The sequence below is a fragment of the Bos grunniens genome, chromosome 10 (genome assembly GCF_055505025.1).
Source record: "Bos grunniens cultivar Pamir isolate PY7600 chromosome 10, Bosgru_T2T1.0, whole genome shotgun sequence".
NCBI classification, from domain to species: Eukaryota; Metazoa; Chordata; class Mammalia; order Artiodactyla; family Bovidae; genus Bos; species Bos grunniens.
The window spans coordinates 10583029-10609607 of NC_141174.1; the positions used below are offsets into that span (position 1 = coordinate 10583029).

General features: G+C 44.4%; 1 protein-coding gene across 5 annotated transcripts in view; it reads left to right on the forward strand.

The window, feature by feature from the left end:
* The window catches only part of STON2 (stonin 2), a 184652-nt gene that overhangs the window by 38582 nt on the left and 119491 nt on the right, over window positions 1-26579 (forward strand). For 3 of the 5 annotated variants that reach the window (XM_086319354.1, XM_086319353.1, XM_086319355.1), the window contains 2 exons: window positions 10268-10546; window positions 14319-14603. In XM_086319354.1, coding sequence (XP_086175480.1) covers window positions 10459-10546; window positions 14319-14603 — 373 coding nt within the window. In that variant the 5' untranslated portion in view covers window positions 10268-10458. Of the gene's footprint in view, window positions 1-10267; window positions 10547-14318; window positions 14613-26579 lie in introns of all 5 variants that reach the window. The other 2 variants (XM_086319352.1, XM_086319350.1) reach the window with 1 other exon arrangement.

A 26579-nucleotide genomic window follows, 5' to 3' on the forward strand; every position in this document is an offset into this window, starting at 1 on the left:
CTAGAGTCTTGGCTGAGCACAGCAGTCCTGCTGAGCTAAGCAAACCCAGATTCGAGTTTGGGGCAATGGAAGCAACTGGAATTCACAGGGCAGGGCTCTAGAGAGCAGAGGGCTGCCTGGGGCACGAGGAGGGAACAGAAGTGTGTCTGGTGTACCCAGGGAGTCCTTGGCCAGGCTCATGTGCACATTTATGTATCAAAACTGTGTAAGACTTATCAAAAAGTGGTGCCTCCAGGGTTGAGGATGAGACAGAGACCAAAGGTCAAGTGATCCTGAGGGATACTGGGGATGCAGCCCAGCCACAGTGGAAAGGCCGCCTTAATAACACCCTGAGCATCCAGAAAAGTCACAAGAAATCTGTATCTTTGGGGCAAATGCTATGATTTCAAATGGAGTTGGTAATTAAACATAAATAAATAAAGGTCTAGATGGTAATTATTTTAGGCCCTGTGAGCCATTCAATCTCTCTCACAGCTCCTCACTTCTGCTGTTATGGAGCAAAAGCATTCATAGATAATGTGTAAATGAATGGGTATGGTTTTGTTTTAATATCACTTTTTTTTTTAAACAAAGGCAGAGGGCTCGATTTGGGTCATCACTGTAGTTTGCCAACATTTACTCTAGGGTAAGATACGCAGATGACACCACTCTTATGGCAGAAAGTGAAGAGGAACTAAAGAACCTCTTGATGAAAGTGAAAGAGGAGAGTGAAAAAGTTGGCTTAAAGCTCAACATTCAGAAAACTAAGACCATGGCATCTGGTCCCATCACTTCATGGGAAACAGATGGGGAAACAGTGGAAACAATGTCAGACTTAATTTTTTGGGGCTCCAAAATCACTGTAGATGGTGATTGCAGCCATGAAATTAAGACGCTTACTCCTTGGAAGGAAAGTTATGACCAACCTAGACAGCATATTCAAAAGCAGAGACATTACTTTGCTAACAAAGGTCTGTCTAGTCAAGGCTATGGGTTTTCCTGTGGTCATGTATGGATGTGAGAGTTGGACTGTGAAGAAAGCTGAGAGCTGAAGAATTGATGCTTTTGAACTGTGGTGTTGGAGAAGACTCTTGAGAGTCCCTTGGACTGCAGGGTGATCCAACCAGTCCATCCTAAAGGAGATCAGTTCTGGGTGTTCACTGGAAGGACTGATGTTGAAGCTGAAACTCCAGTACTTTGGCCACCTCATGCGAAGAGTTGACTCATTTGAAAAGACCCTGATGCTGGGAGGAATTGGGGGCAGGAGGAGAAGGGGACAACAGAGGATGAGATGGCTGGATGGCATCACCGACTCCATGGACATGAATTTGGTTGAACTCCAGGAGTTGGTGATGGACAGGGAGGCCTGGCGTGCTGCGATTCATGGGGTCGCAAAGAGTCGGACACAACTGAGCTTTTGAACTGAACTAAAGGCCTACTTTAAATCTACCCTGAGCCAAGAGCTATCAAGGAAATTGCAAGGGAAGTTGAGTTTGGAAGTTGAGTCCTGCAGTAGTTAGAGGAACTGGGGAACATTTCTGACCTTACACAAATTCATCCAATGAAATGGAAGACCAAGCCTATGCAAGATCAAGGGGAGACAGTTTGACTCCCACAGAAATTAATTCTGCAGAGGAAGATCAAATCCAGAATGTCTTCAGTCTTTCATCACAGTCTTTCATCACAGAGGCATACAAAGAAATAGGAAAATATTACCCATAGTGAAAAAAAAAAGTTGTCAATAGATGGTAATCTCCAAATGGACTAGATGTTGGATTTGGCAGTCAAAGCCTTTAAAGCAGCTATTATAAAAAAGTTTAAAGAACTAAAGAAAAATGTTGTTAGAATGAGTGAATATAAAGGCATCTCAGCAGATGAGTAGAACCTATAAAAGAATCTAATGAAAATCTTAGAGTGAAAAAGTTGAATAATTGAGATGAAAAATTCACAGGATGGGCTTAAGAGGAGAACAGAAGATGACAGAAGAGAGAGTGGACGTGAAGACAGATCAATAGGAGAAGGAAGAGATAGAGAAAAACATACCTGAAGAGATAGTGGCATAATGTCCCCAAATTTAATGAAACTATTAGCAAACATATTCAAAATCTTACACATCAAGTAGGATGAGTTATAAGAAAACCACATCTAGACATACAATAGTTAATTGCTCAAAACGAAAAACAAAAATTTCATAACAGAATAAGAATTACAACCAAACTTCTCATCAGAACAACAGGGACAAAAAGACAAGATACTGAAGAAAAAAAAAAGTTATACTCAAATTTCATGTCTAGTGCAAAGTATCCTTCAAAAACAAAGATGAATAACGGACTGTTTTGGAGCAGCTCTGTCCAACAGAAGTATAGCGTAGGCTGCATATGTACTGTTTTACACTTTCTAATTGCCCCATTCAAAAACCTTAAACAGGTGAAATTCATTTTTAACAACATATTTTTAAACCTGGTATATTCTAAAATATTACCTCTTTAACATGAAATCCATATAAAAATTATTAAATAGATATTTTTTACATTTTTATATTTTTTGAAATCTGGTGTGTATGTTATACCTGAAGAACATCTCTGTTTGGTCTAAGCACATTTTAATAGTTATCCGTGTCTGGTGGCTACTGTATTGGAATCGAATAGCCTAGTTTTAGGTCAAAGAGAAAGGAGAATGGACAAGTTGCTCTGTATCCAGGTTGTTTCCTAATCTGTCTTACACATAGTGTTTAAATTAACCTTTCTAAGATATTTACCAGTTCAGAAGGCCTGAAGAGGCCACCTACTACATGGTAAGATAAGTTCATCTGTTCATTCATTCATCTATTTACCCAATAAACATTTACTAAACGCCAGACCCTCGTCTATGAGTTGGAGGACATCACAAGAATAAAATCCAGTCCCTTTCCTCACAGGCTAATTGACATGATAGTCCCACTAGCCAACCAGTTCATTATCATTTGGTAAATGAGTGTAGGTAAGATACTGTCAGCATGCAGAGGACATGGGTAATGAGGAACCAGTGGGATTAGTGGGAGCTGGGAAAGGGTACCCTACATCAGAGTTCTTCACTGCAAGCAACAGAAATGGACTCTGGCTAACACAAGGGGGAAAGGACTCTCTGGCGGTGGGGAGCTGCCGGGGTCCAGCCCCGGTGGATCCAGGGAATTCGAAGCGGGGATGGCGTCTGCGAGGATCAGGAAACAAGTGCTTAATTAAACGTTACTTAAGGATATAAAGAGTAATAGTATAAGGATAGCTCGGTAGGAAAATTCAGTGAAGAAAAGAGGCTGAAATAAGGATAGCTCAGTGAGGAAATTCAGTGGAGAAAAGAGGCTGAATAATTCAGCCAGAAGGTGAGAGAAAGAACGACATGGTGAGACCAAGTTTCGGTGAACAAGGCCCGCACTTTATTTTCCAAAGTAGTTTTTATACCTTAAGTTATGCGTAGAGGATAATGGGGGAAGGGGTAGAGTCCTGCAGCAAGCCAGGCTTTCTTCCTGCAAAATTATCATATGCAAAAGCTTAGGTGATTTGCATCATCTTCTGGCCCAGAGGCCTGTTAACATTTTAAGACCTTTTCTTCAGAAAACTTATTTTTCTCTAAAGGTGATTGGTCAGGAGCCACCCTCCAAAAGCATTAGATAAAGTTGCATTCCTACAGGGCAAAGGTGTGGTGGGCTATAACAAGAAAAAGAATTAACTCAAGGGTCCCAGGTTACAAACACTAAAGCTACTATTTACACCAATTCTATTAATCAATACACTGCCAGGGACACAGCAGGTAAGGGATATGGAGACTTAGCAGCAAACATTGGCCCAACAAGTGAAAAGCCCTTCACCAATACAATTTCTAATCAATCTTTTAACTGCTCAAAAGAATCTGTATTTAGACAGTTTAGAACATCTCATGCCTCTCACAGTTGGGAGGCTCTGAGCAATCACATGTGGCCGGAAAAACCTATTCAGGCAGGCTAGAGGACTTCCAAAGGAGTTTGTAGGTTAAACACTGTCATACCCAGGAATTATTAACTGGAGCTGTAAGCTAACTCTTTTTTCAGAGAGAGGTAGTGGGGGACAGCCCCCCGTAAAGTCAGAGGTGTAGGTGAAAGCACAAAGCAGAAAGTAGGCAGACTCTGGTTTGGGGGGTAGATGCTTGAGAATTTCCAGGGGAACTCCTGAGGCTCGATCCCGCCTTTGCGTATGCCAAGCCTCCTTCCTCATGACCTTTGCCACGGGCGGAGCTCGCTCCCCGCAGGGAGCCCCTGAGGACTTAATTTTAAGCAGAGCTCTGGCGTGGGCATTTTCAGGTTTTAGGCAGACCACACTGGCATAGTAGGTTGGACCACAGGTTTAGAGGGGATGATGCTAAAGGCAGGGAGATAGATAAAGTGAAAGTCGCTCAGTCGTGTCTGACTCTGCAACCCCCTGGACTACACAGTCCATGGATTTCTCCAGGCCAGAATACTGGAGTGGGCAGCCTTTCCCTTCTCCAGGGGATTTTCCCAACCCAGAGATCGAACCCAGGTCTCCTGCATTGCAGGCGGATTCTTTACCAGCTGAGCCACCAGGGAAGGAGATAGATAAGAGACTGGTAATTGTCTGAATGAGAGACTGAGGGGCTGAACCACAGCAATGGCTGTGGAAACAGAAAAGGTAGTTTTAAGAGTTCAAACTCTGAAATTCAGGACTGTCACTGTTCCAGCCCCTCCTTTCCTAGTGCACTCAACTCAGTGCCACCCTCTTCAGATGAACAGAGCCTGACTTATGGTGACCTGGACATGCCATTTCTGCCTATTGTTCCCCGAATGCCTTTGCCCCTCTGCTTATTTGGCTAGATCCCTCCCTTCTCGTTTAAGATGTAGCTCGTGACCACCTACCACTCAAGCCCTGGATGGTCTCTTAACAGCCTAACTCTCTGCCCGGGTGCTGTCAGTGTTTTATGGCTAACTTGTCACAATAGGTTAAAGAACCTGTAGACACATGTGAGTTGCTCAGTCGTGTCTGACTTTTTGTGACCCCATGGACTGCAGCCCACCAGGCTCCTCTGTCCATGGGATTCTCCAGGCAAGAGTACTGGAGTGGGTGGCCATTCCCTTCTCCGGGGGATCTTCCTGACCCAAGGATCGAACCTGGATCTCCCACATTGCAAGCAGATTCTTTGCCCTCTGAGCCACCAGGAAGTTTATTGTTTTAACATCACTGTCATTAATGACAACCTCCTGTAAGCTACTGGGGTCTACCGATGCTTTCTCATTCTCCCGGGTACTGTCAGGCCCTAGAGTGGGGTTCCGCACAGTACCCTGTACATGTTCCCAATGATGCTGACCCCCGGCTTTGTGGGACACACTGGGGTCCAGGTGCAGCTGGTAGCATCCATCACCAGACTCCTGCTCAGTGAAGGCTTGTCCATCTCCCTAAAGCACATTTCTTGAGTCACTCTCTACTCATAAGCTTCCCATGGCCCCCTGAAATCTTCTTCTCAGATTTAAGATCCATCGGTCCTTTCTCCCCACATTTCCCCAGTTGTCATCAGACTGACTTCTTCACTGGCCCAGAAACAAGCCCCACGAAGGTCTGATTCTTAATTGTTACTTAGGCTGACCCTTGTTCCAAGGGTGTCCTTACTTTTTCCTTCTGGTGGTTCAGAGCCAAGTGAAAAAAGTGCAAGTATTAGTTGCTCAGTTATCTCCGACTCTTTGTGACCCCATGGACTGTAGCCCACCAGGCTCCTCTGTCCATGGAATTTTCCAGGCAAGAGGACTGCAGTGGGTAGCCATTCCCTAGTCTCCAGGGGATCTTCCCTACCCAGGGATTAAATCTTGGTCTCCTGAATTGCAGATGGATTCTTTACCATCTGAGCCACCAGGGAAACCCTGATATCTTTCAGCCAAGGATATCTTTCAAATCCAAAGTCCTGCTCAATCCCTGATGGTTCTAGCCCTTGCAGATCTCTCTGTGACCAAACTTTTGCAGCATTTCCGGTGTGTCCTCCAGCAGGCAGTTACTCCCAGATTTGTTGTGTTTGCTGTTCTGAGCATCTTCACCTCTACAGCTAGATTGCGAGCTGCCTGATCTCTCAGTATCTCAGTGCCTAATACATTTCTGGACACCTAGGGCTCATGAATGCATAGTAAGAGGTTGCCATAAGGCGGATCTGTTTCTCAGGCCGTCATCTTCTCCGTCAACTGCATTCTCCACACCCACATTTGAGTGTTGTTAGGGAAGTTGAGGAATAAGCTTCTCTCTGCAATGGCAGCACAGAAACTTCAGTGAGGTTTTGAGTGGCTCTTGGTCAACCCTGTTGCTGATGGTGAGTCATTGCTCATTTGTGGTGAGTCTAAGCCTCACTTCATGATTCATGTTCTAAAAATGGGGTGAGGTTTTTGCAGAGAAGCCAGTTCCGGTCTGAATGTGGCCTCACGGTGATCAGGTTCCTCTGGGGGCGCCCAGCTCTCCTGAAGGTCAGGCATCTCAGGGTTCCCCAGATGTGGCTGGTTTGTGGCAGACACCTAGAATCGATTTTACAGGGTTAGGATAGGGTGTTCCTGGTACTCAGTGCTGTCCCTCAGGCTTTCTTGAGACTTCTTATGATCTGCAACGAGCTCAAGTCTGGATCTGGGATGGACTAGAAAGGGGAGATAAATCTTGGGGGCTCCTCTTTTGTTCATACTTCTGAGTAGGTGTCTTGGTTTCTCAGCCAGAATGAGCTTGCATCTGGGAAGAGGGTGTTGTGCTTGACTCCACTTAGCATCTGGGAGAACTGCTGTAAGAAGGAGTTGAAAAGGGAAATCATTATAAAATTTGAACGGGTCAGTGACAGAAATGGGGTGGTTTCACGAATTTTCCTTTCTGATCTCAAAACTTCCACTAGTAAGCAGTGAACCATTGTGCAAGTCGTTTACCTAGCGTAGTGATGGCCATAGCTGGCATTTTTAAAGAGTTTGCATTAGAGCCTGGCGCACACAGTAAACCTTCTGGAAACTCACCTGCTATGATCACACCATTGTTACAGAGCATTCTTTAGCACTAGTGCTACACACTCGATGTCTGATATCTTACTTAATCCTTACACTATTGCTGTGTTTTGTTTTTCTTGCTGCACCGGGGTGAGCTGAGGCTTACAGACTATACGTGATTCAAATCCAGATGGTGGGACTCCCCAGCCTATCTCAGTCTCTGTTGTTGTTCTGCCTGACTTCCCTGGGCCTCAGTTTTGGTTTTTTTGTTTTGTTTTGTTTGTTTGTCTGTTTTTTATCTGTAGAAGTTGAAAGCTGGACTACTGGTCTTTAAAATCTCTGAGTTCTAAAATTTCTAGCTGTTTTGTCCATTATCTTCACCCTTTTCCCTGTCTTTCTCTGCTTCCCCTCACCCACCCACTTTCATCCGTGAATTTCACGGGATTCATCATCACGGGATGGACGGCATATTTTCCCCATTGAGCTATGAGGCCGCGTGTGTCAGCATGTGGATTTGTACTGTGGCTTTGTGGTGGTCGTTGTTGGAGCTAGTTTACACGCTGCTGTTGTTGGAGAGAGGGAATCTGACTCTGCAATTTTACTGTCTTAGCTTGGCCTGCAGCCATTACCACACTGAGCGATGCTAGCATTTGACGGGCTGGAGAGAGGCTTATGGAGGAAGCCCACCAGACTCAGCTCTTTGGGTCTGTGAGCTCTACATGGTTATCTGGTGAGATCTGGTTGGAGCAGTCATTCTCCAGGTTCTTTGCACATGTCTGGTCCCATGACTTGTAAGGATCTTAGGAGAAGAACTTGAAAGAGAACTTTCAATTCTCTGCACAGCTTGGATTCCCTCGCGGATGTCCAGTGAGGAGTTTTACCAATCATTTCATTATAGTTCCATTGGAATTGATGTCTCTAGAGTGCTTCAGTTGGGGGATAGTCTATATATATATTTTCCAGTATTTTTCTCTGTGGCTGTGACCCAAAGATCAGAGTGATTTGGCATCAGAAGACCTGGGTTCAAGTGTTGCATCCGTCACTTTCTAGCTTGGAGCATCTAACACACCTGCTTGTGGTGACCTCTACTTGACTCATTTTTGGTGGTCTCTTACTGTGGAATAAGAAGAATCTATGTCACTATCCTAGGATATGTGAGTTCTTCCACTTAGAAACCTGGAGGCAACATCTGAGGAATCTTAGTGTACCATACAAAAGCCTCAAAACAACAGAAGCTTTGGATAAGTCGCCTACCTTCCCTCAGCCCACATTTCTTCATCTGTGAAAGAATTATGGTAATAACCTGTCTTACCCAACTACAGTTCTATTGAATCAAAGTATGGTATGAAAATAGGTTTCTGAAAATTATAGATTCTATAAGAAACATTATTTAATTTTAGGAAGTATCATGCAGCAAAATTAATTGTTGTAATTACCAAAAATACAAAAGCTATTAAACTTTTCTGTTCTGGTTATCCTCAGCATAGAATATTTACTGCAGGTAATAACCTGTAGTAAAATTTCAACATTTTCTTTCTATCGTGCACCAGCTAGAAGGCTATGAGTTAAATTGTTCTAGACTAAAATGGATATTGAGTATCCAGTTAATAAGAACTGATACTGTTCAAGGTGGATAGTAACTCTTATGTGGAAACATTAATTTTGTATTAATTCTGGGGATTAATTAATGACATTAATTTTGCATTTTCAGATTTTACTAATTCAGTGCAAGATCAAGAGTTAGATTCCCCTCTTGCACTATTAGTGGGAATGTAAATTGATACAGCCACTATGGAAAACAGTGTGGAGATTCCTTAAAAAATAGGAATAAAACCACCCTGCAGCACAGCTTGCAATAGCCAGTACATGAAAGCAACCTAGGTGTCCTTCAACAGATGAATGGATAAAGAAGTTGGAGTACACATATACCATGAAATATTACTCAGCCATCAAAAGAAACGAATTTGAATGAGTTCTAGTGAGGTGAATAAACCTAGAGCCTGTGATACAGAGTGAAGTAAATCAAAAAGAGAAAAACAAATATCATATGTTAATGCTTATATATGGAGTCTACAAAAACGGTACAGATGAACCTATTTGCAGGGCAGGAATAGAGACACAAACAAGAGAGCAGTGGGGGAGGAGAGGGTGGGATGAGTCGGGGAAGTAGCATGGAAATATATACATTACTGTACGTAGCGTAGATCGCTGGGGGGAGTTGCCTGTGTAACACGGAGCTGAGCACACAGTGCTCTGTGACGGCCTAGAGGGGTGGAATGGGGGTGGTGGGAGGGAGGCTCATGGAGACATGTGTGCACTTACTCACACTGTTGTATGGCAGAAACCAACACAACGTTTAAAGCAATTACGCTCCAATTAAAAAAAAAAGAAGTTGTAAAAAAAAAAGTCATTAATAGTACAAACAATATTAGAAGTCTATTAAGTATCCTTCCGTGGAACATAATTGCACCATGAGTACAGGCTACCCTTTTACATGCTAATTCAAATCGACCTAGAATGCAAATGTGTTTTTTTTAACTCATATTTTCCACTAAAGCAAATATGCCCTACCCCCTTACTCCAAATGAACAAAATAAATCCATTTCTGTTTTTCTTGACTGGTAAATTGTGCTCAGAGATACCATCTGGAGATGGTTGGGTTTCTGCCAAAGGTTTAAATCAGGCTTGCAAAGAGCTACCTGCCTAAGGCAAGAAACTACGCTGATTTAATAGGAAAGAACGTGCTTTTATTTTGCCATCTGGTAAAGGAAAGTGAAAGCTCTTTGAAAAATGCTGGTATTAGTTTTACAATGATGGTATTATATTATAGATAAAAATTATTTTCAAAATATAGTAATTGGGAACATTTGAGAATCTGTTTGCTAAAATGTGTGTGCTTATTTGTAAATCTGTCCTGATGCTGGGAAAGATTGAGGGCAGAAGGAGAAGAGGGTGTCAGAGGATGAGATGGTCGGATGGCATCACCGATGCAATGAACAAGAATCTGGGCAAACTCTGGGAGACGGTGAGGGACAGTGAGGCCTGACGTGCTGCAGTCTGTGGGGTCGCAAAGATCTGGACACGACTGAGCAACTGAACAATGGCAACAACATTTGTAAATCTGATATGAAGGTACATGCAGAGATCTCCGTGCTCATGGAAGATATTTCTACATGAGAAGTGAGGGCAAGACAGGGACAGAGAAAGGGAAATAGGTTGGAAACGACCCGGGTCTTCTGGTGGACACTGTGGCAAGCCCAGATCTGTGTGGACTGGTTATAATGTGATGGTTATCCCCTTTTAATTTTTATTATTTTTTTTAAACAGATTTCTGCTTGGCAGATTAGCCAAAGGCAAGAGAAGCTACTCTGTCCGCCTTTTGCATGCTGCTCTCTGCGAGACCCCACGACAGACCCCAGGCCCACTCCACTGTGCTCCCAGACCCCCACCCAGCCCCAGACATCGCTCTGGGGTCTGCCTGAGGCCTGCAGTGTGAAGATGCCCAGCACCTTCCTAGCATGACGACCCTGGACCATGTGATCGCCACCCACCAGTCCGAGTGGGTCTCCTTCAATGAGGAGCCACTCTTTCCCGTCCCTTCTGAGGGTAAGGAGAGCTTTCATTGCCTACGTGGAGAAATTAACGAAGGACCACACCTGTGTGTTGTGGCTTCTATTGGAGTGTTCTTTCCAGGGGATCTTTTATTTAACATTTTATTTATTTATTTTTTTGGCTGTGCTAGGTCTGGGTTGCTTTGCATGGGCTTTTTCTAGGTGTGCCGAGCGGGGGCCACTCTCTCAATCAGCCTGCAGTGTGTGGGTTTAGCACTGTGGTGTCTTCTCTTGCCGTGGAGCACGGGCCCTCGGAGCGTGTGGCTTCCGTAATTGCAGCACGGAAGCTGGTTAGCTGTGGTGTGCAGGCTGTCGAGTGCTGGCTCAGCAGTGCTGGTGCACGGGCTTAGTTACTCCATGGCATGTGGAGTCTTCCCGGACCGGGGATCAAACCTGTGTCCTCTGCATTGACAGGCAGATTCTTATCCATTGTGCCACCAGGAAGTCCTCAGTGGGATATTGATAAGGAAAAAGTCAGTTTATCACCTTCCTCAGATGCAGATGTTTTTCACTTAAGAGGCTCAAAGGAAGCATCTGAGGAATCTCAGAGCTCCCAAACAAAGACCTGGAAACACCAGAAGCCCCCAAAGACCTGGAAGAACCAGAAGTATTAGCTGCTTTCTTTCAATGAACGTAAACTTCATATTTACCAAGTCCATGGAATATAGAGTCCATGGAATTCTCCAGGCCAGAATACTGGAGTGGGTAGCCTTTCCCTTCTCCAGGGGATCTTCCCAACTCAGGGATCGAACCCAGGTCTTCTGCATTGTGGGCCGATTCTTTACCAGCTGAGCCACAAGGGAAGCCCAAGAATACTGGAGTGGGTAGCCTATCCCTTCTCCAGGGGATCTTCATGACCCAGGAATCGAACCAGGGTCTTCTGTAGTACAGGCTGATTCCTTACCAACTGAGCTGTCAGGGAAGCCCTGAATATAAACTTCCTATTTACCAAGTACTTTACACTCAGTCTTTTTGGTTATTACTCTCCACAGCCATTCGGATTGTTTCAGTTTTCAAAGGATAGTTGTCAAAAAGAGTGACAGGCACTCGAACCAGATCCCTTGGGCTGAAATCCTGGCTCCATCATGGATGTGGATAATTGGGTGGATGATTTGTTTACCTCTCTGTGTGATAGTTCATCTGAGCAATATGGATAATCACAGTGCCGACCTGAGGGTGGCAGTGAGGATTAAGTGATTAACATATTAAAAAACCACTTACAACAGTGATGGGCAATGCAGAGAACTCAGTAATTGTCACTTGTGATCATGGTGAAGGTGGCCAGGTTGACTTCTGTGGAACTGTGCTCGAGGATGAAGATCAAGGTAGGATGCAGGAGCTTTTTACGGAGCCTTGTCAGCTGGTTCTGTTCCATGGCCACTGCTACTGCCACCTGAATCATCCCAGCTCCATTTACAGCACCTGGAAAGCAGGGTTTACAGGTGTGCTGTCCAGCTTGCTAGCCATGTGACTATGGAGTCCTTAAAACACGGCTAGTCTGAATTGAGACGCACTATAAACTGGGCTTTCCCAGTGGCTCAGATGGTAAAGAATCCACCTGCAATGCAGGAGATCAGGATTTGACCTCTGGGTCAGGAAGAGCCTCTGGAGAAGGAAATGACAGCCCACTCCAGTATTCTTGCCTGGGGAAATCCCACTGACAGAGGAGCTTGGTGGGCTACAGCCCATGGGGTCAAAAGAGTTGGACATGACTGAGCGACTAACACTGTCACTTCAAGAAATGTGAAATATCCACACTAAATTCCGAGGACCTAGTTAAATGTTTCATTAACAATTTTTTATCACTTAAATGTTGGAATTGTACATTTTCAACAAATTGAGTAGAAATACATTATTAAAAATAGTTTCCCCTGTTTCTTTTTCTTTTTTAAATGTGGCTACTGGAAAATTTTAAAATTTAGCAATAGATGGGAAAACAGTGGAAACAGTGGCTGACTTTATTTTTCTGGGCTCCAAAATCACTGCAGATGGTGATTACAGCCATGAAATTAAAAGATGCTTGCTCCTTGGAAGGAAAGTTATGACCAACCTAGACAGCATATTAAAAAGCAGAGACATTTCTTTGCCAACAAAGGTCCGTCTAGTTAAGGCTATGGTTTTTCCAATAGTCATGTATGTGAGAGTTGGACTATAAAGAAAGCTGAGCACCGAAGAACTGATGCTTTTGAACTGTGGTGTTGGAGAAGACTCTTGAGAGTCCCTTGGACTGCAAGGAGATCCAGCCAGTCCATTCTAAAGGAGATCAGCCCTGGGTGTTCATTGGAGGGACTGATGTTGAAGCTGAAACTCCAATATTTGGCCACCTGATGAGAAGAGCTGACTCATTTGAAAAGATCCTGATGCTGAGAAAGATTGAGGGCAGGAGGAGTAGGGGACTACAGAGGATGAGATGGATGGCATCACTGACTCAATGGACATGGGTTTGGGTGAACTCCAGGAGTTGGTGATGGACAGGGAGGCCTGGCGTGTTGCGGTTCATGGGGTTGCAGAGTCGGACACGACTGAGCGACTGAACTGAACTGAACTGGAAAATTTTAAATTATGTATGTGGCCTGCCTTTTATTTCTTTGGGACAGCTCTCATCTAAAGGCTTTGATTACATTCAAGTGGACCAGTTTGTTTGGCTAGTGATGGGAGAAAGCAGTTTCGTATCAGTACATTTATTTTTCAAAGCTTTCATACAGTAAAATTGATCATTTTCAGTCTACAGTTGATGAATTTTAACACCTGTATAGATTTATGTAATCACCACCACAATTGGGGTCAATTGTATTATTTAAAAACAAATATTTGAAGGCTGTTAACTGTTCTAGGACCAATAAAGTGAAACAAAGCTAGAGGAAGGGTCTCTGTGCCATACTGAACTAGTCGTTGGTGGAGAGTTTGCATGTGGTGGCCCACAAATGAATGTCCTCTGGACTGTACAGTTTGAACTTGAGTGTTTTTAGTCCAGACAGAAGGTTGCCTGTTGAGCCACAGTCTCCACCAATCCCTATTGCCGTTTGCTTTTCAATTTGACCTAGTTCTATTTCTTGCTTGGCCTTCACAACAATTTTTTGTGTGTGACCCCCCCCCCCGCCACAAACACTGAAGTAGATGGTAGGATAAGAATAGTGAACCAGACCAGACTCCCAGTCTTAGCCTGCATGGAGACTGTTAGGACAACCTTTGTTGTTGTTCCGTCACTAACTCATGTCTGACTCTTTGCACCCCATGGACTGCAGCATGCCAGGCTTCCCTGTCCTTCACTCTCTCCCAGAGTTGGCTCAAACTCATCTCCATAGAGTCGGTAATGCCATTCAGCCATCTCATCCTCTGTCTTCTCCTGCCTTCAATTTTTCCCAGCATCAGGGATTCTTCCAATGCGTCAGTTCTTCTCATCAGGTGGCCAAAATATTGGAGCTTCAGCTTCAGCATCAGTCCTTCCAATGAATATTCAGGGCTGATTTCCTTTAGGATGGACTAGTTTGTCTCCTTGGACTCTCAAGAGTCTAGTTTGTCTAGTTTGTCTCCAAGGGACTCTCAAGAGTCTTCTCCAGCACCACATCCTAGGGTGTAGTTTTCATACATTTTTAGGAAAACACTTTAGCATAGAAGCAGGTGGGCACGGCTGTCTCTTTGCTCTCACACCCTGTCATGGTGAGTCCTTTGATCACCGTTGCCTTTTCTTTTTTTTCCTCCACGAGACAGTTCTTAGAGTGACCTTCCACCTGTGAGGTGATGGCAGTTTCTGGTATCTGTTTCAGGGGGCCCCAAAGAGCACCTCCCAGGAGCATCCTCTTCCTCAGACCAGTCAGAGAGCTCCTCTGGGGAGCATCATGCCTTGGATGGAGGCTCTCAGGACCTTTCCCACTCGGAGCATGATGACTCTTCCGAAAAGCTGGGCCTCATCTCTGAAGCAGCCTCCCCTCCCGGGAGCCCCGAGCAGCGCCCACCTGAGCTGGTCTCGGCCATCAGCAGCTGGGTTCAGTTTGAAGACGATGCACCCTGGGCCAGCTCATCACCACCTCCTAAAGAAGCAGGGGGGACAGGTAGGCCAGGTGAGGGGCTGGGGAGGGTTGGGATGGAGGTCTGTGGATGCTTTCCCAGGGATACTTTCCCAAGAGAGGTCTGCGGGGCTGCCAGGATTCTGTTGTGCCTGCTCCAGGGCCCTGAGCCTGGCTGCCTAGGAGACAGCAGGCGGAGGTCTCCTTGGGCTTGACTCTGCACCTTGTGGAAGGATCTATGTGTTCTGGGCCATTTCTAGCCTTTTACCTTTGCCGGGGACCAGCCCCGGCTGATCCAGGGTATTCGAAGGAGAGACGGCGTAGGCGAAGATCAGGAGACAATTGCTTAATTAAACGTTAATTAAGGATATAAAGAGTAATGGAATAAGGATAGCTCAGTAAGGAAATTCAGTGGAGAAAAGAGGCTGAATAATTCAGCCAGAAGGTAAGAGAAAGAACGACACGGTGAGACCAAGTTTCGGTGAACAAGGCCCGCACTTTATTTTCCAAAGTAGTTTTATACCTTAAGTTATGCATAGAGGATAATGGGGGAAGGGGTAGAGTCATGCAGCAAGCCAGGCTTTCTTCCTGCAAACTTATCATATGCAAAAGCTTAGGTGATTTGCATCATCTTCTGGCCCGGAGGCCTGTTAACATTTTAAGACCTTTTCTTCAGAAAACTTATTTTTCTCTAAAGGTGATTGGTCAGGAGCCACCCTCCAAAAGCATTAGATAAAGTTGCATTCCTACAGAGCAAAGGTGTGGTGGGCTACAACAAGAAAAAGAATTAACTCAAGGGTCCCAGGTTACAAACATTAAAGCTACTACTTACACCAATTATATTAATCAATACACTGCCAGGGACACAGCAGGTAAGGGATATGGAAACTTAGCAGCAAACATTGGCCCAACAAGTGAAAAGCCCTTCACCAATACAATTTCTAATCAATCTTTTAACTACTCAAAAGAATCTGTATTTAGACAGTTTAGAACATCTCCTGCCTCTCACAGTTGGGAGGCTCTGAACAATCACATGTGGCCGGAAAAACCTATTCAGGCAGGCTAGAGGACTTCCAAAGGAGTTTGTAGGTTAAACACTGTCACACCCAGGAATTATTAACTGGAGCTGTAAGCTAACTTTTTTCAGAGAGGTAGTGGGGGACAGCCCCCCGTAAAGTCAGAGGTGTAGGTGAAAGCACAAAGCAGAAAGTAGGCAGACTCTGGTTTTGGGGGTAGATTGCTCGAGAATTTCCAGGGAGACTCCTGAGGCTTGATCCCGCCTTTGCGTATGTCAAGCCTCCTTCCTCATGATCTTTGCCACGGGCGGAGCTCGCTCCCCACATACCTTTGTTCCTGGCTGTTCATCTCTCCCTGGAAGGATGCGTATGGATTCATCTATTACGGATTGCAATTGTATTTACTCAGCACCTAACTTGTAAGCTCCCTCTGAGTAAAACGGATGTCTCTAAAAGTGTGGACCGCTAACCATCTCTATCAGGGTCACCAGTTACACGTGGATGTTCTTGTATCCCACACCTTAAGACTCCAAATCTTCAGGAGTGGGGACTGTCATGAATGGTCAAGTCTCTGACTCTGTGGCATTTGAACGGCCAGAAGCTGCACTGGGAAGCTGGGTGAAGCCAGGGGACTGGTTAGTTCCCACCCTGGTGAGCTGGCTACTTATTTTCTTGGGCGCTGAAGCTTGCCAGGGGGGATGTGGGATAACCTTCAGGACTGTATTAGCTTTCTATTTGCTGCTATAACAAATTACCACAAACTTAGTGGCTTAACCAACACAACTTATTTACTTACTATGTCTGAAATTATTTATAACAAGATTCGCAGCAGCACATACTTATTTTTATGCATTCTTTTTTTTTTAATTGTCTTCCATTGTGTTTTATCACTGAATATCGAATATAGATCCCTGTGCTGTACAGTAGGACCTTGTTTTTATCCATCCTAAATTTAACAGTTTGCATCTGCTAATCCCAAACTCCCAGTCCTTCCTTCTCCCTCTCCCCTTCCCCCGTAGCAACCGCACGTCTGTTCTGTGTGCCTGGGAGTCTGCTTCTGTTTTGTAGGTAGATTCACTTGTGTCATATTTTAGATTCCACATATGAGTGATAGCCTATGGCGTTTGTCTTTCTTTGAGACTTGTTTCACTTAGTGCGATAATCTCTGGTTGCGTCCATGTTGCTGCACATGGCATGTTTCATCCTTTTTTTACAGCTGAGTAGTATTCCATTGCATACATGTACCACATTAAAAAAAAAAAAAAACATACTGGAGCACAGCTGTTTACACTGCTGTGTCAGTTTCTGCTGTGCAGCAGAGTGAATCGGCCGGACATACATATGTCCCCTCTTTTTTTGAATTTCCTTCCCATTTAGGTCACCGCAGATCGCCAAGCGTGGGTGCAGCAAAGTGCTCTGAGTGTGGGCTTCCCTGGGGGCTCAGACGGTGAAGGATCCACCTGCCATGCAGGAGACCTGGGTTCAATCCCTGGGTCGGGAAGATCCTCTGTAGGAGGGACTGGCGACCCATTCCAGGATTCTTGCCTAGAGAATCCCATGGACAGAGGAGCCTGGCGGGCTACAGTCCAGGGGGTCGCAAAACAGTCAAACCCAACTGAGTGACTAAGCGCAGAGCACCGGGTGGAGTTCCCATTAGTTATCTATTTTATACATAGGAGCCCACACGGCTTGATTGTCTTGTAATTCTGTAGCTCAGAAGTCTGACGTGGATGTCACCGAGCTGAAATCAAGCTGCTGATCTGCGCTCCTTTCAGCAGGCCCTGGGGAAGCCTCTGTTCACCTGCCCTTTCCAGCTCCGGGAGGCTGCCCGTGTTTCTGGCACGTGGCCTCTCCCTCAGTCTCCAAACGCAGCAGTGTTGCTTCTCTCTGTGCTTTTCTTCAGGCGTCAGGTCGTCCCCTGGCTGACTTCTGCCTTCCTCTCCTGTTTCTAAGGGCTCTTGTGATGATGCTGGGCCCACGAGGATAATCCAGGATAATTTCCCCATCTCCAGGTTTTTTAACCTAATCACTTCTGCAAAGTCTCTTGCTATGTAAGAGGACATTGTCACAGGTTCTGAGGATTAGGATGTAGACATGTTTGTAGGGGAGCAAACATTTTTTCTACCACAGAAACCTAGAAAAAGGGATGTTTTTCTCATGATGGATTAAATGTTTTGCTAGTTTGGATTTTTTAAAACAATCCCTTTTTCACATGGGTTTTCAACATCATTAAACAAATATCAAGCATGATTCTATCATATAAAATTTTCATTTCTATATAACAATTTGCATATTAGTATATTTTTTAGTATTTAAGCATCATTTTTCTCAGTGAATTGTTGGTGAAAAACCCATGATGCTCAAAGCAGCATGGATGAAATAAATGACAGGTCCAGACAGGCTTCCCAACCTGGCTGGAAGGAGGATTTAACCTTTACAGAACACCTAACACCAATAAGACAATGGGTTGAGCATTTGTGCTGGTGGGGAAAAGTTACTGAACACAGGGCAATGAATTGGTACAGAAGGTTTTTTTTTTTAAGTTGTTTTTTTTTCTGATGTGGACCATTTTAAACATCTTTGTTGAGTTTGTTACAGTATTGCTTCTGTTTTACGTTTGCTTTTTTGGGCCATGAGACCTGTGGGATCTTAGTCCCCCAACCAGGGATCACACCCAAACCCCCTGTGTTGGAAGGTGAAGTCCCAGGCACTGGCCTGCCAGGGAAGTCCCAGTAGGTTTGTTTTTAATGTTACATTTACTAAATATTTACTCTTTTGGGCACTGTGCTCAGTGCTTTTCTACATCATCTCATGACCTATTTACAAGAGTCATAGGAGGAAGGTATTTAATATTATATTTGTAATAAAGGTCCGTCTAGTCAAGGCTATGGTTTTTCCAGTAGTCATGTATGGATGTGAGAGTTGGACTGTGAAGAAAGCTGAGTGCCGAAGAATTGATGCTTTTGAACTGTGGTGTTGGAGAAGACTCTTGAGAGTCCCTTGGACTGCAAGGAGACCCAGTCCATTCTAAAGGAGATCAGTCCTGGGTGTTCTTTGGAAGGAATGATGCTAAAGCTGAAACTCCAGTACTTTGGCCACCTGATGCGAAGAGTTGACTCATTGGAAAAGACTCTGATGCTGGGAGGGATTGGGGGCAGGAGGAGAAGGGGATGACAGAGGATGGGATGGCTGGATGGCATCACTGACTCGATGGACGTGAGTTTGAGTGAACTCCGAGAGTTGGTGATGGACAGGGAGGCCTGGCGTGCTGCAATTCATGGGGTCGCAAAGAGTCAGACGCAACTGAGCGACTAAACTGAACTGAATACCCATGAGGAGACTGGGACAGATAGTGGTTTGGGAATATGCCTACAGTTATATGTTAGGAAGTGGCAAGAGAGTTTCCCACCAGGCAGACTGGCTCCAGGACCTTTGAACAGCCTAGGGGTGCCCTGTGTGGTATATTTGCCTCGATCTTCCTGCTACTGAGATAGTTTCCTTTGCTGCCTCATTCCCAGGAGACAGCAGAGGCGAGAAACGAAGGCGGTGGGCAGTTTTCTCTGCTCGGTTGCCCTAAAATGGCCCTGCCGGCTTGATCACTGATTATTTTCAAAGCATTCAGATTCTTTCACATCTTGTGCATACCTTGAGCTTTAAAGATTTCCTAATTGCTCAGAACTGGTTATACGACAGATGGATCAATTTACTTTAACTCTTCTCGGCTTGTTTCTGCAAAGCTAACTTTGGAGTTAGTCATAATTATGTTGCCCCCATCTGACTGAGGACCTTAGCTCGTTATTGATAATGGTTTTGACCTTTAATGGTTTTAACTTTAAATCATTAAAACCTTATCCTTTAAGTCAGCAGTTTTCAAAGTGTGATCTATAGATCTCTGGGTTTTCCTAAGATCCTATCAAGGGATGTGTAGGATCAAAAATATTTTCATAAGAAGTCTAAGATGCTTTTTGCCTTTTTTATTATATTGGCATTTGCATTAATAGTATAAAAGTAATGGCAAATAAACTTATGGCTACTGTGTACATATAGTAAAAAATAAAGTTAATTTCATTAATATCCTTGGCAAAGTGGTAAAGACTAATTTTATTGAATCTGGATTTGTAAGTACATCTTTTTACTATTCTCTGTGATAAATTGGGAAATATATATAAAATATTTGTGCTCTGTATCGAGATATAATGGTTGTCTTAAGAAAAATAGCTATCTTGAAAAAATTAGGCTTGAAAATATTGTGATTAAAAAAATAAATTTAAAAGCCAAAATTATTTGAAAAAGTAAAAAACAATGCAAAAAAAATTCCTTAATGAACAAAATATCAGCATTTTAAAGACTAAAGACAAAATCCAACTAAAACCTGGATGACTGCCATACTCCACCCTAATCCTAGCTCTTTTTCCAGTAAAATTCTGCATACAGAAATAGATAGCTAGCCTATAGGCTGCGGTTGGCTGAGTCTATATTTTTTAAATGTTGCATTTAAAATATTATTTAATTACTGAATTATTTAAGTTATCTTTTAAATTTTGCACCCACAGTGAGTGCCTCCCTTGCCTCACCCTTGTGCTAGCCTTGCATTGTACTAAGGACAGGGGATTTATTGATGTTACTAGAGAACGAATCAAGAAATGACAACTTTGAAATGTGTTGAAAGCATAATTTTGGCCTGAGAACATTGGCTCAGACATTCATTACTAATTCCATCTGTTTCCATGGATGAACATTTAACTGAGCTCTGTGGAGGTGGGACTCTCCTCTGCAGAAAGAGTCTTATCAACTGGTTTCCCAGCAGATGTGAGGCTGGACGTGTAGGATCAGGCCTGCCTCAGCCCGTGTTTCTAGCTCAGAGACCCAAGTACCTGGAGGACTGTGCAGAGCCACAGGGCGGCAAAGAAAATGGTAGTAAATCCAAGGACCCTTGTATAGATGTACCACATCTTCATCCATTCCTCTGTTGGTGGACATTTAGGCTGGTTCTGTGTCCTGGCTATATTGCACGTAGTGCTGCCATGAACATCACTCAGCCACGAAAAGGAATGACATTGGGTCATTTGCAGAGACATGGACGGACCTAGAGTCTGTCACACAGAGTGAAGTGAGTCAGAAAGAGAAAAGCAAATGTATAATATTGCTTATACGTGGAATCTAGAAACATGATGCAGATGAACTTATTTGCAAAGCAGAACTAGAGATGTAGAGAACAAGTTTATGGATACCAAAGTGGGGGAAGGGGAGGTGGAATGGACTGGGAGATTGGGATTGACATATACATATACTACTATGTATAAAATAGATAGCTAATGACAGCCTACGCATAGGAAACTCTGCTTAGTGCTCTGTGATGACCTCAATGGGAAGGAATTCTATAAAAGAGGGGATATGTGTATACACTGGGAATGTATGAGGGCTTCCCTCATAGCTCAGTTGGTAAAGAATCTGCCTGCTTGCAATGCAAGAGACCTGGGTTCGATTCCTGGGTTGGGAAGATCCCCTGGAGAATGAAATGGCAACCCACTCCAGTATTCTTGCCTGGAAAATCCCATGGACAGAGGAGCCTGGCGGGCTACAGTCCATGAGGTCGCAAGAGCTGGGCACGACTTAGTGACTAAACCACCATCACTACCATACCTGAAAAGACCCTGATGCTGGGAAAAATTGAGGTGGGAAGAGAAGGGGACGACAGAGGATGAGATGGTTGGATGGCATCACCAACTCAATGGACATGAGTTTGAGTAGGCTCTGGGAGTTGGTGATGGACAGGGAGGCCTGGTGTGCTGCAGTCCATTGGGTTACAAAGAGTCAGACATGACTGAGCAACTGAACTGAACTGATATATATATGTATGGATGATTCACTTTGCTGTACAGCAGAAACTAACACAACATTGTAAAGCAAGTATATTCCAATAAAAAGTAAAAAAAAATCCAGGAGCCCTCTCTTGCCCATCAAGGAACCTACCAAGTAAAGGATTGCTGGGTACATCCCTATTACCCCAACTAGCCTCACCGACTAGACTAGCTCCTTCATGGGTTTCCTCACATAAGCTGTGTTTAACAGTAAGGAAGAGTGAGGGGTTGGTAGAGCTCAGGTCAGGGTACTTGCAGGAGAAGTGAGGCTTCACCGCACTCAACACAGATAATGCAGACATCTCCCCAGCTTCCATCCTGGAGGCTGTTGAGCAACTCAGGTTTTAATTTGAATCCAAAAGGTTCTGGTACTTGTGCTATGTCAGCAACATCACATACATTAACTGTAGGCATTACACGACAGTGGTGCCGTGTTTTACAGCAAGTATCTTCACCGTGATAGAAACAGACCGAGACTTCTTGTAGTCGCTGCTGCTGGCTCTGTTCGTTGGGTAATACTGAGTTTTCCTGGTGTGGTAGCCTGAATAGTGGGCCCTAAAGCCGTCAGGTCCTCGGCCCTGGAACCTGTGAACCTTGTCTTATTTGTAGAAGGGATTTTTGCTCATGGATTAAGCTAAAGATTTTGAGATAAGGAAATTGTGTTGGATTATCTGGGTGGGTCCGCAGTATAATCATACATAAATAAGAGGGACATGGGGGAGATGTTGCTCACATAGAGAAGGCAGTGTGAAGGCAGAACAGAAAGGGATTTGAAGATGCTGGCCCTGAGAACTGGAGTGAGGAGGCTGTAGCCAAGGAATGCCAGTGGCCACCAGATGCTGGAAGACACAAGGAACAGATTCTCTCCTCGAGCCTCTGGAGGAAGCCTTGCCCTGTTGACATCTTAACTTTGGCCCAGTGATTCAGAGTTCAGTCTCCTAGCTTCTGGAACTATGAGAGAACAACTTTCTGCTGTTTGAACACACCAGGTTTTTGGTGCAGCAGCCATGGTTACTTTAAATACCAAGTTTCTAAAATATTTTCCCCCTTTCTTTCCCTCCCTCCACTTTTCTTTCTTTTTTTTTTAACTTAAAAAAAAAAATCTCTTGTTTAACTTTCTTGCCTTTTCTTTTATTTATTGGAATATAATTGCTTACAGGGCTGTGTTTGTGCTGTACAACATTGTGAATCAGCCACATTGTTGTTCAATCGCCCAGTCATGTCTGACTGTTTGCAACCCCATGGACCACAGCAGGCCAGGCTCCTCTCTCCTCCTCTCCATTATCTCCAGATAGGTGGTCCTATCTAACTGTCTCATCCTGTACCCTCTTTTCTCCTCCTGCCTTCAATCTTTTCCAGCACCTTTTCTAAGGAGTTGGCTCTTCACATGAGGTGGCCAAAATATTGGATCTTCAGCTTCAGGAACAGTCCTTCCAATGAACACCCAGGACTGATCTCCTTTAGGATGGACTGGTTGGATCTCCTTGCAATCCAAAGAACTCTCAAGAGTCTTCTCCAACACCACAATTCAAAAGCATCAATTCTTCGGCGCTTGCCGGGGTCCTGCCCCGGCTGATCCAGGGTATTCGAAGCGGGGACGGCGTCGGCGACCTATTTATTTAAATATTTTATCAAAGATATAAAGAGTAATAGGATGAGGATAGCTCAGTAGGAAAATTCAGTGGAGAAAAGAGGCTGAGTAGCTTGGTTTACGCGGGAGACCAATAAAACTTCAAGACAAGAAGTTTGCACCACTTACATAGGCCGCAGGCGTCCTTCCGTTCTCCCGAAGGAGAGGAGACACTGAGGCCTCCCCGGTCGGATCTTAGAAGCCCAGGCATAATTAGTAAGCATGGTGGGTTCCGCGCTCCAGATGGAGACTCAACCAGGGTGAGAGAGAGAGCGACATGGGGAGACCAGTATTTCGAGAAACTGATCCCAATTCTTTATTTTCCAGAGTCTGTTTTTATACACTGAGATGTTATACAAAAGTCACGTGGGGACAGCAGTCCTGACTTTTATTAAAGTCAGGTGCTTCAGACAAATGTATACAGAGGTCTTAGGGGTGTTACATCATCTTCTGGCCAGGGGGGCCTGCTGACAATTTACGACCTCCTTGTGACAGTGGTCAGTCAATCAGGACACTTATTTCTCCAGGGCTGATTATTCTCAAAACAGATAAATAAAGTTACACCCAAATAAAGTTACATTCCTACAGGGTGAGGGTGTAGTGGGTTTTAGTTAAGGAAAGAATTTACTTAGCCTAAGGTCTAACATGATTAATATCAAAGGTTAATACTTATTCCTTCTATATATTCATTAATGTGTGTAAGGGCAGGGGATATGGAGACTTAGCAACAAACATCGGCTCAACAAATGAAAAACCCTTCACCAACACAATTTCTAATTAGCCCACTATACTTATAGTTTTCTAACTTCTCTAAAGAACCTGTTTTTAGAGGGTTTAAAGCATCTCGTGCCTCTCACGGTTGGGAGGCTGTGAGCAATCACATGTGGCCCGACGAGCCTGTCAGGCAGGCTAGAGAAACTTCAGAGGAGTTTGTAGGTTAAAACACTCTTGTCACACCCAAGAGTTTTTATTGACTGGAGCTCTAGGTTAACTCCTTCTCCGAAAGAGGTGGTGGGGGACAGCCCCCCGTAAAGTCAGAGGTGTAGGTAAGAGCACAAAGTAGTAAAGTAGGCAGGCTCTGGTTATGGGGGTAGACGCTCGAGGATTTCCAGGGGGACTCCTGAGGCTCGATCCCGCCTTTGCGTATGTCGAGCCTCCTTCCTCATGACCTTTGTCACGGGCGGAGTACCTCACTCTGGCCCCCAACAGGCGCTCAGCCTCCTTTATGGTCCAACTCTCACATCCATACATGACTACTGGAAAAACCATAGCTTTGATTATATGGACCTTTGTCAGAAAAGTGATATCTATCTCTGCTTTTTAATAAGCTGTCTAGGTTGGTCATAGCTTTTCTCCCAAGGAGCAAGTGTCCATAAGTATACATCTATACCCCTCCTCTCTATGTGGAGGCAGGCTGAGTAAGTCAAGCTGGTCTAGGGGAGCACCTCTAATAGGGCAGGCCATTTATTAAGTGCATGTTCTGTGGTAGCCACAATGCTTTACCTCCAAAGTTTACAGCCCCACGCATGCAGGCAGGGTGTGACGTTCCACAAGAACAAAGTTTCCATGGAAACTGATTTTTTGACTTCAGCCCTCTTCCCAGTCACATAAGCATCACCCATGGAAACTGACTCTTACCTATAATGTGATTGTAGTTTCTCAGTTTATTCTCATTTTATTCCTTAACATCTGTTCTATTTGCTTCTAGCAAATGCCTAGCACTTTCCAATCTGCTGTCTTTGTGTCAGGAAAAAATGGAAAAATGTGTGTCTTGGACTCATCCCATGTGACCTCTCTACTAATATACTTTTATAAGAAAAAGGATGATCTTGGCCTCAGAGAAATAGGTGGGGGAGGGGCGGGGGGGTGACAGAGGAGAACTGATGAGTGCCTGGATTCCTGGAAGCAAAAAAATGGAGCTTTACTCCACCAGCTTGTCCCTTACCTTAACATCCTGGCTTGCAAAGAGAAGCTGGGAAAGAAGCAATCACAGGGGAGTCTGTAGGGAGAGAAATGTTCCCTGGGACACTCTTTCCTCTCCCTCGGTCCCTGCTCCTCAGCACCTCCACAGTTTTCCTGAGAGATGAAAACCAAAAAAAAAAAAAAAAAAAAAAACCCTCCCAAAACCCCACAAAAGAATTTCTCTTTTAAGCGGTGCCACCTAAGAATAAAGCCAAGGGGGCATTGGATTTTAGCCTGGCAGGAGAATGTGCAATTTGCCTTCATTAAAATGCAGGAGGCTGTAGGCAGGGAAAGGAAGGGACAAAGAGACTGTCAGTAGTGGTAAATCTCTTATTTTTGTGGCATTTGAATGCCAGAAGCTGCACTGGGGACTCAGAGGAGCCAGAGAGTGGTGTGTCCCCACCCTGGTGACCTGGCCACTTAATTCATTGTTCACTGACCACTGATGCGTACCAAGGGTGACTGAATAACTAGGAGCAACAGCTAGAAGGAAAACAGGTCCAGAAACGCTTAAATCCATCAAGGAGACGACTTTCTTTGGACATCAGCGAGGGCAGAATGTGGAGTGCCATTATGGTTGGTCTGGGAAAAAGGGGCTGTGTGATCTTTTTCAGAAAAATATGGATAAAAAATATAGATAAAATATGGAGCCTTTCTAAAAACACATATACAGGAAAAAGAATGGGCACCAGTTCCCTGGACCTGATGATGTTAGGAATGAAAGGGCATATAAAATCATGCCTCTTGAATCTTTTGGAAAAGTTGTTTCCTCTGTTAAAACCCCTGAAATTTGGTGAAGGCCAATGTGAAATTCACATATCTGACTTAAGATCAGTTTGGCTCAAGCCATGTTGATACATATTCTCTTTGTGTACATGTGTGTGTGTGTGTGTGTGTGTGTGAGTGTGTTCTCAGTTGTGTCCTACTCTTTGTGACCACATGGACTGTAGCCCACCAGGCTCCTCTGTCTCACAGGGTTATCCAGGCAAGAACACTGGAGTGGATTATCATTTTCTCTTCCAGGGGATCTTTCTGACCCAGGCAATGAACCCGAGTCTCCTGCATCTTCTGCCTTTGCAGGGGGATTCTTTGGCGTCCCTTGTGGCTCAGCTGGTAAAGAATCTACCTGCAATGCAGAAGACCTGGGTTTGGTCCCTGGGTTGGGAAGATCCCCTGGAGAGGGGAAAGGCTACCCACTGCAGTATTCTGGCCTAGAGAATTCCATGGACTGTATAATGCATGGGGTTGCAAAGACTCAGAAACAACTGAGCGACTTTCACTTCACTTCTTTACCACTGGGCCACCTGGGAAGCCCAAATATTCTCTTTCAGTTCAGTTCAGTTCAGTCACTCAGTTGTGTCTGACTCTTTGCAACCCCATGGACTGCAGCACGCCAGGCCTCCCTGTCTATCACCAACTCCCGGAGCTTACTCAAACTTATGTCCATTGAGTCGGTGATGCCATCCAACCATCTCATCCTCTGTTGTCCCCTTCTCTTCCTGCCCTCAGTCTTTCCCAGCATCAGAGTCTTTTCCAATGAGTCAGCTCTTGG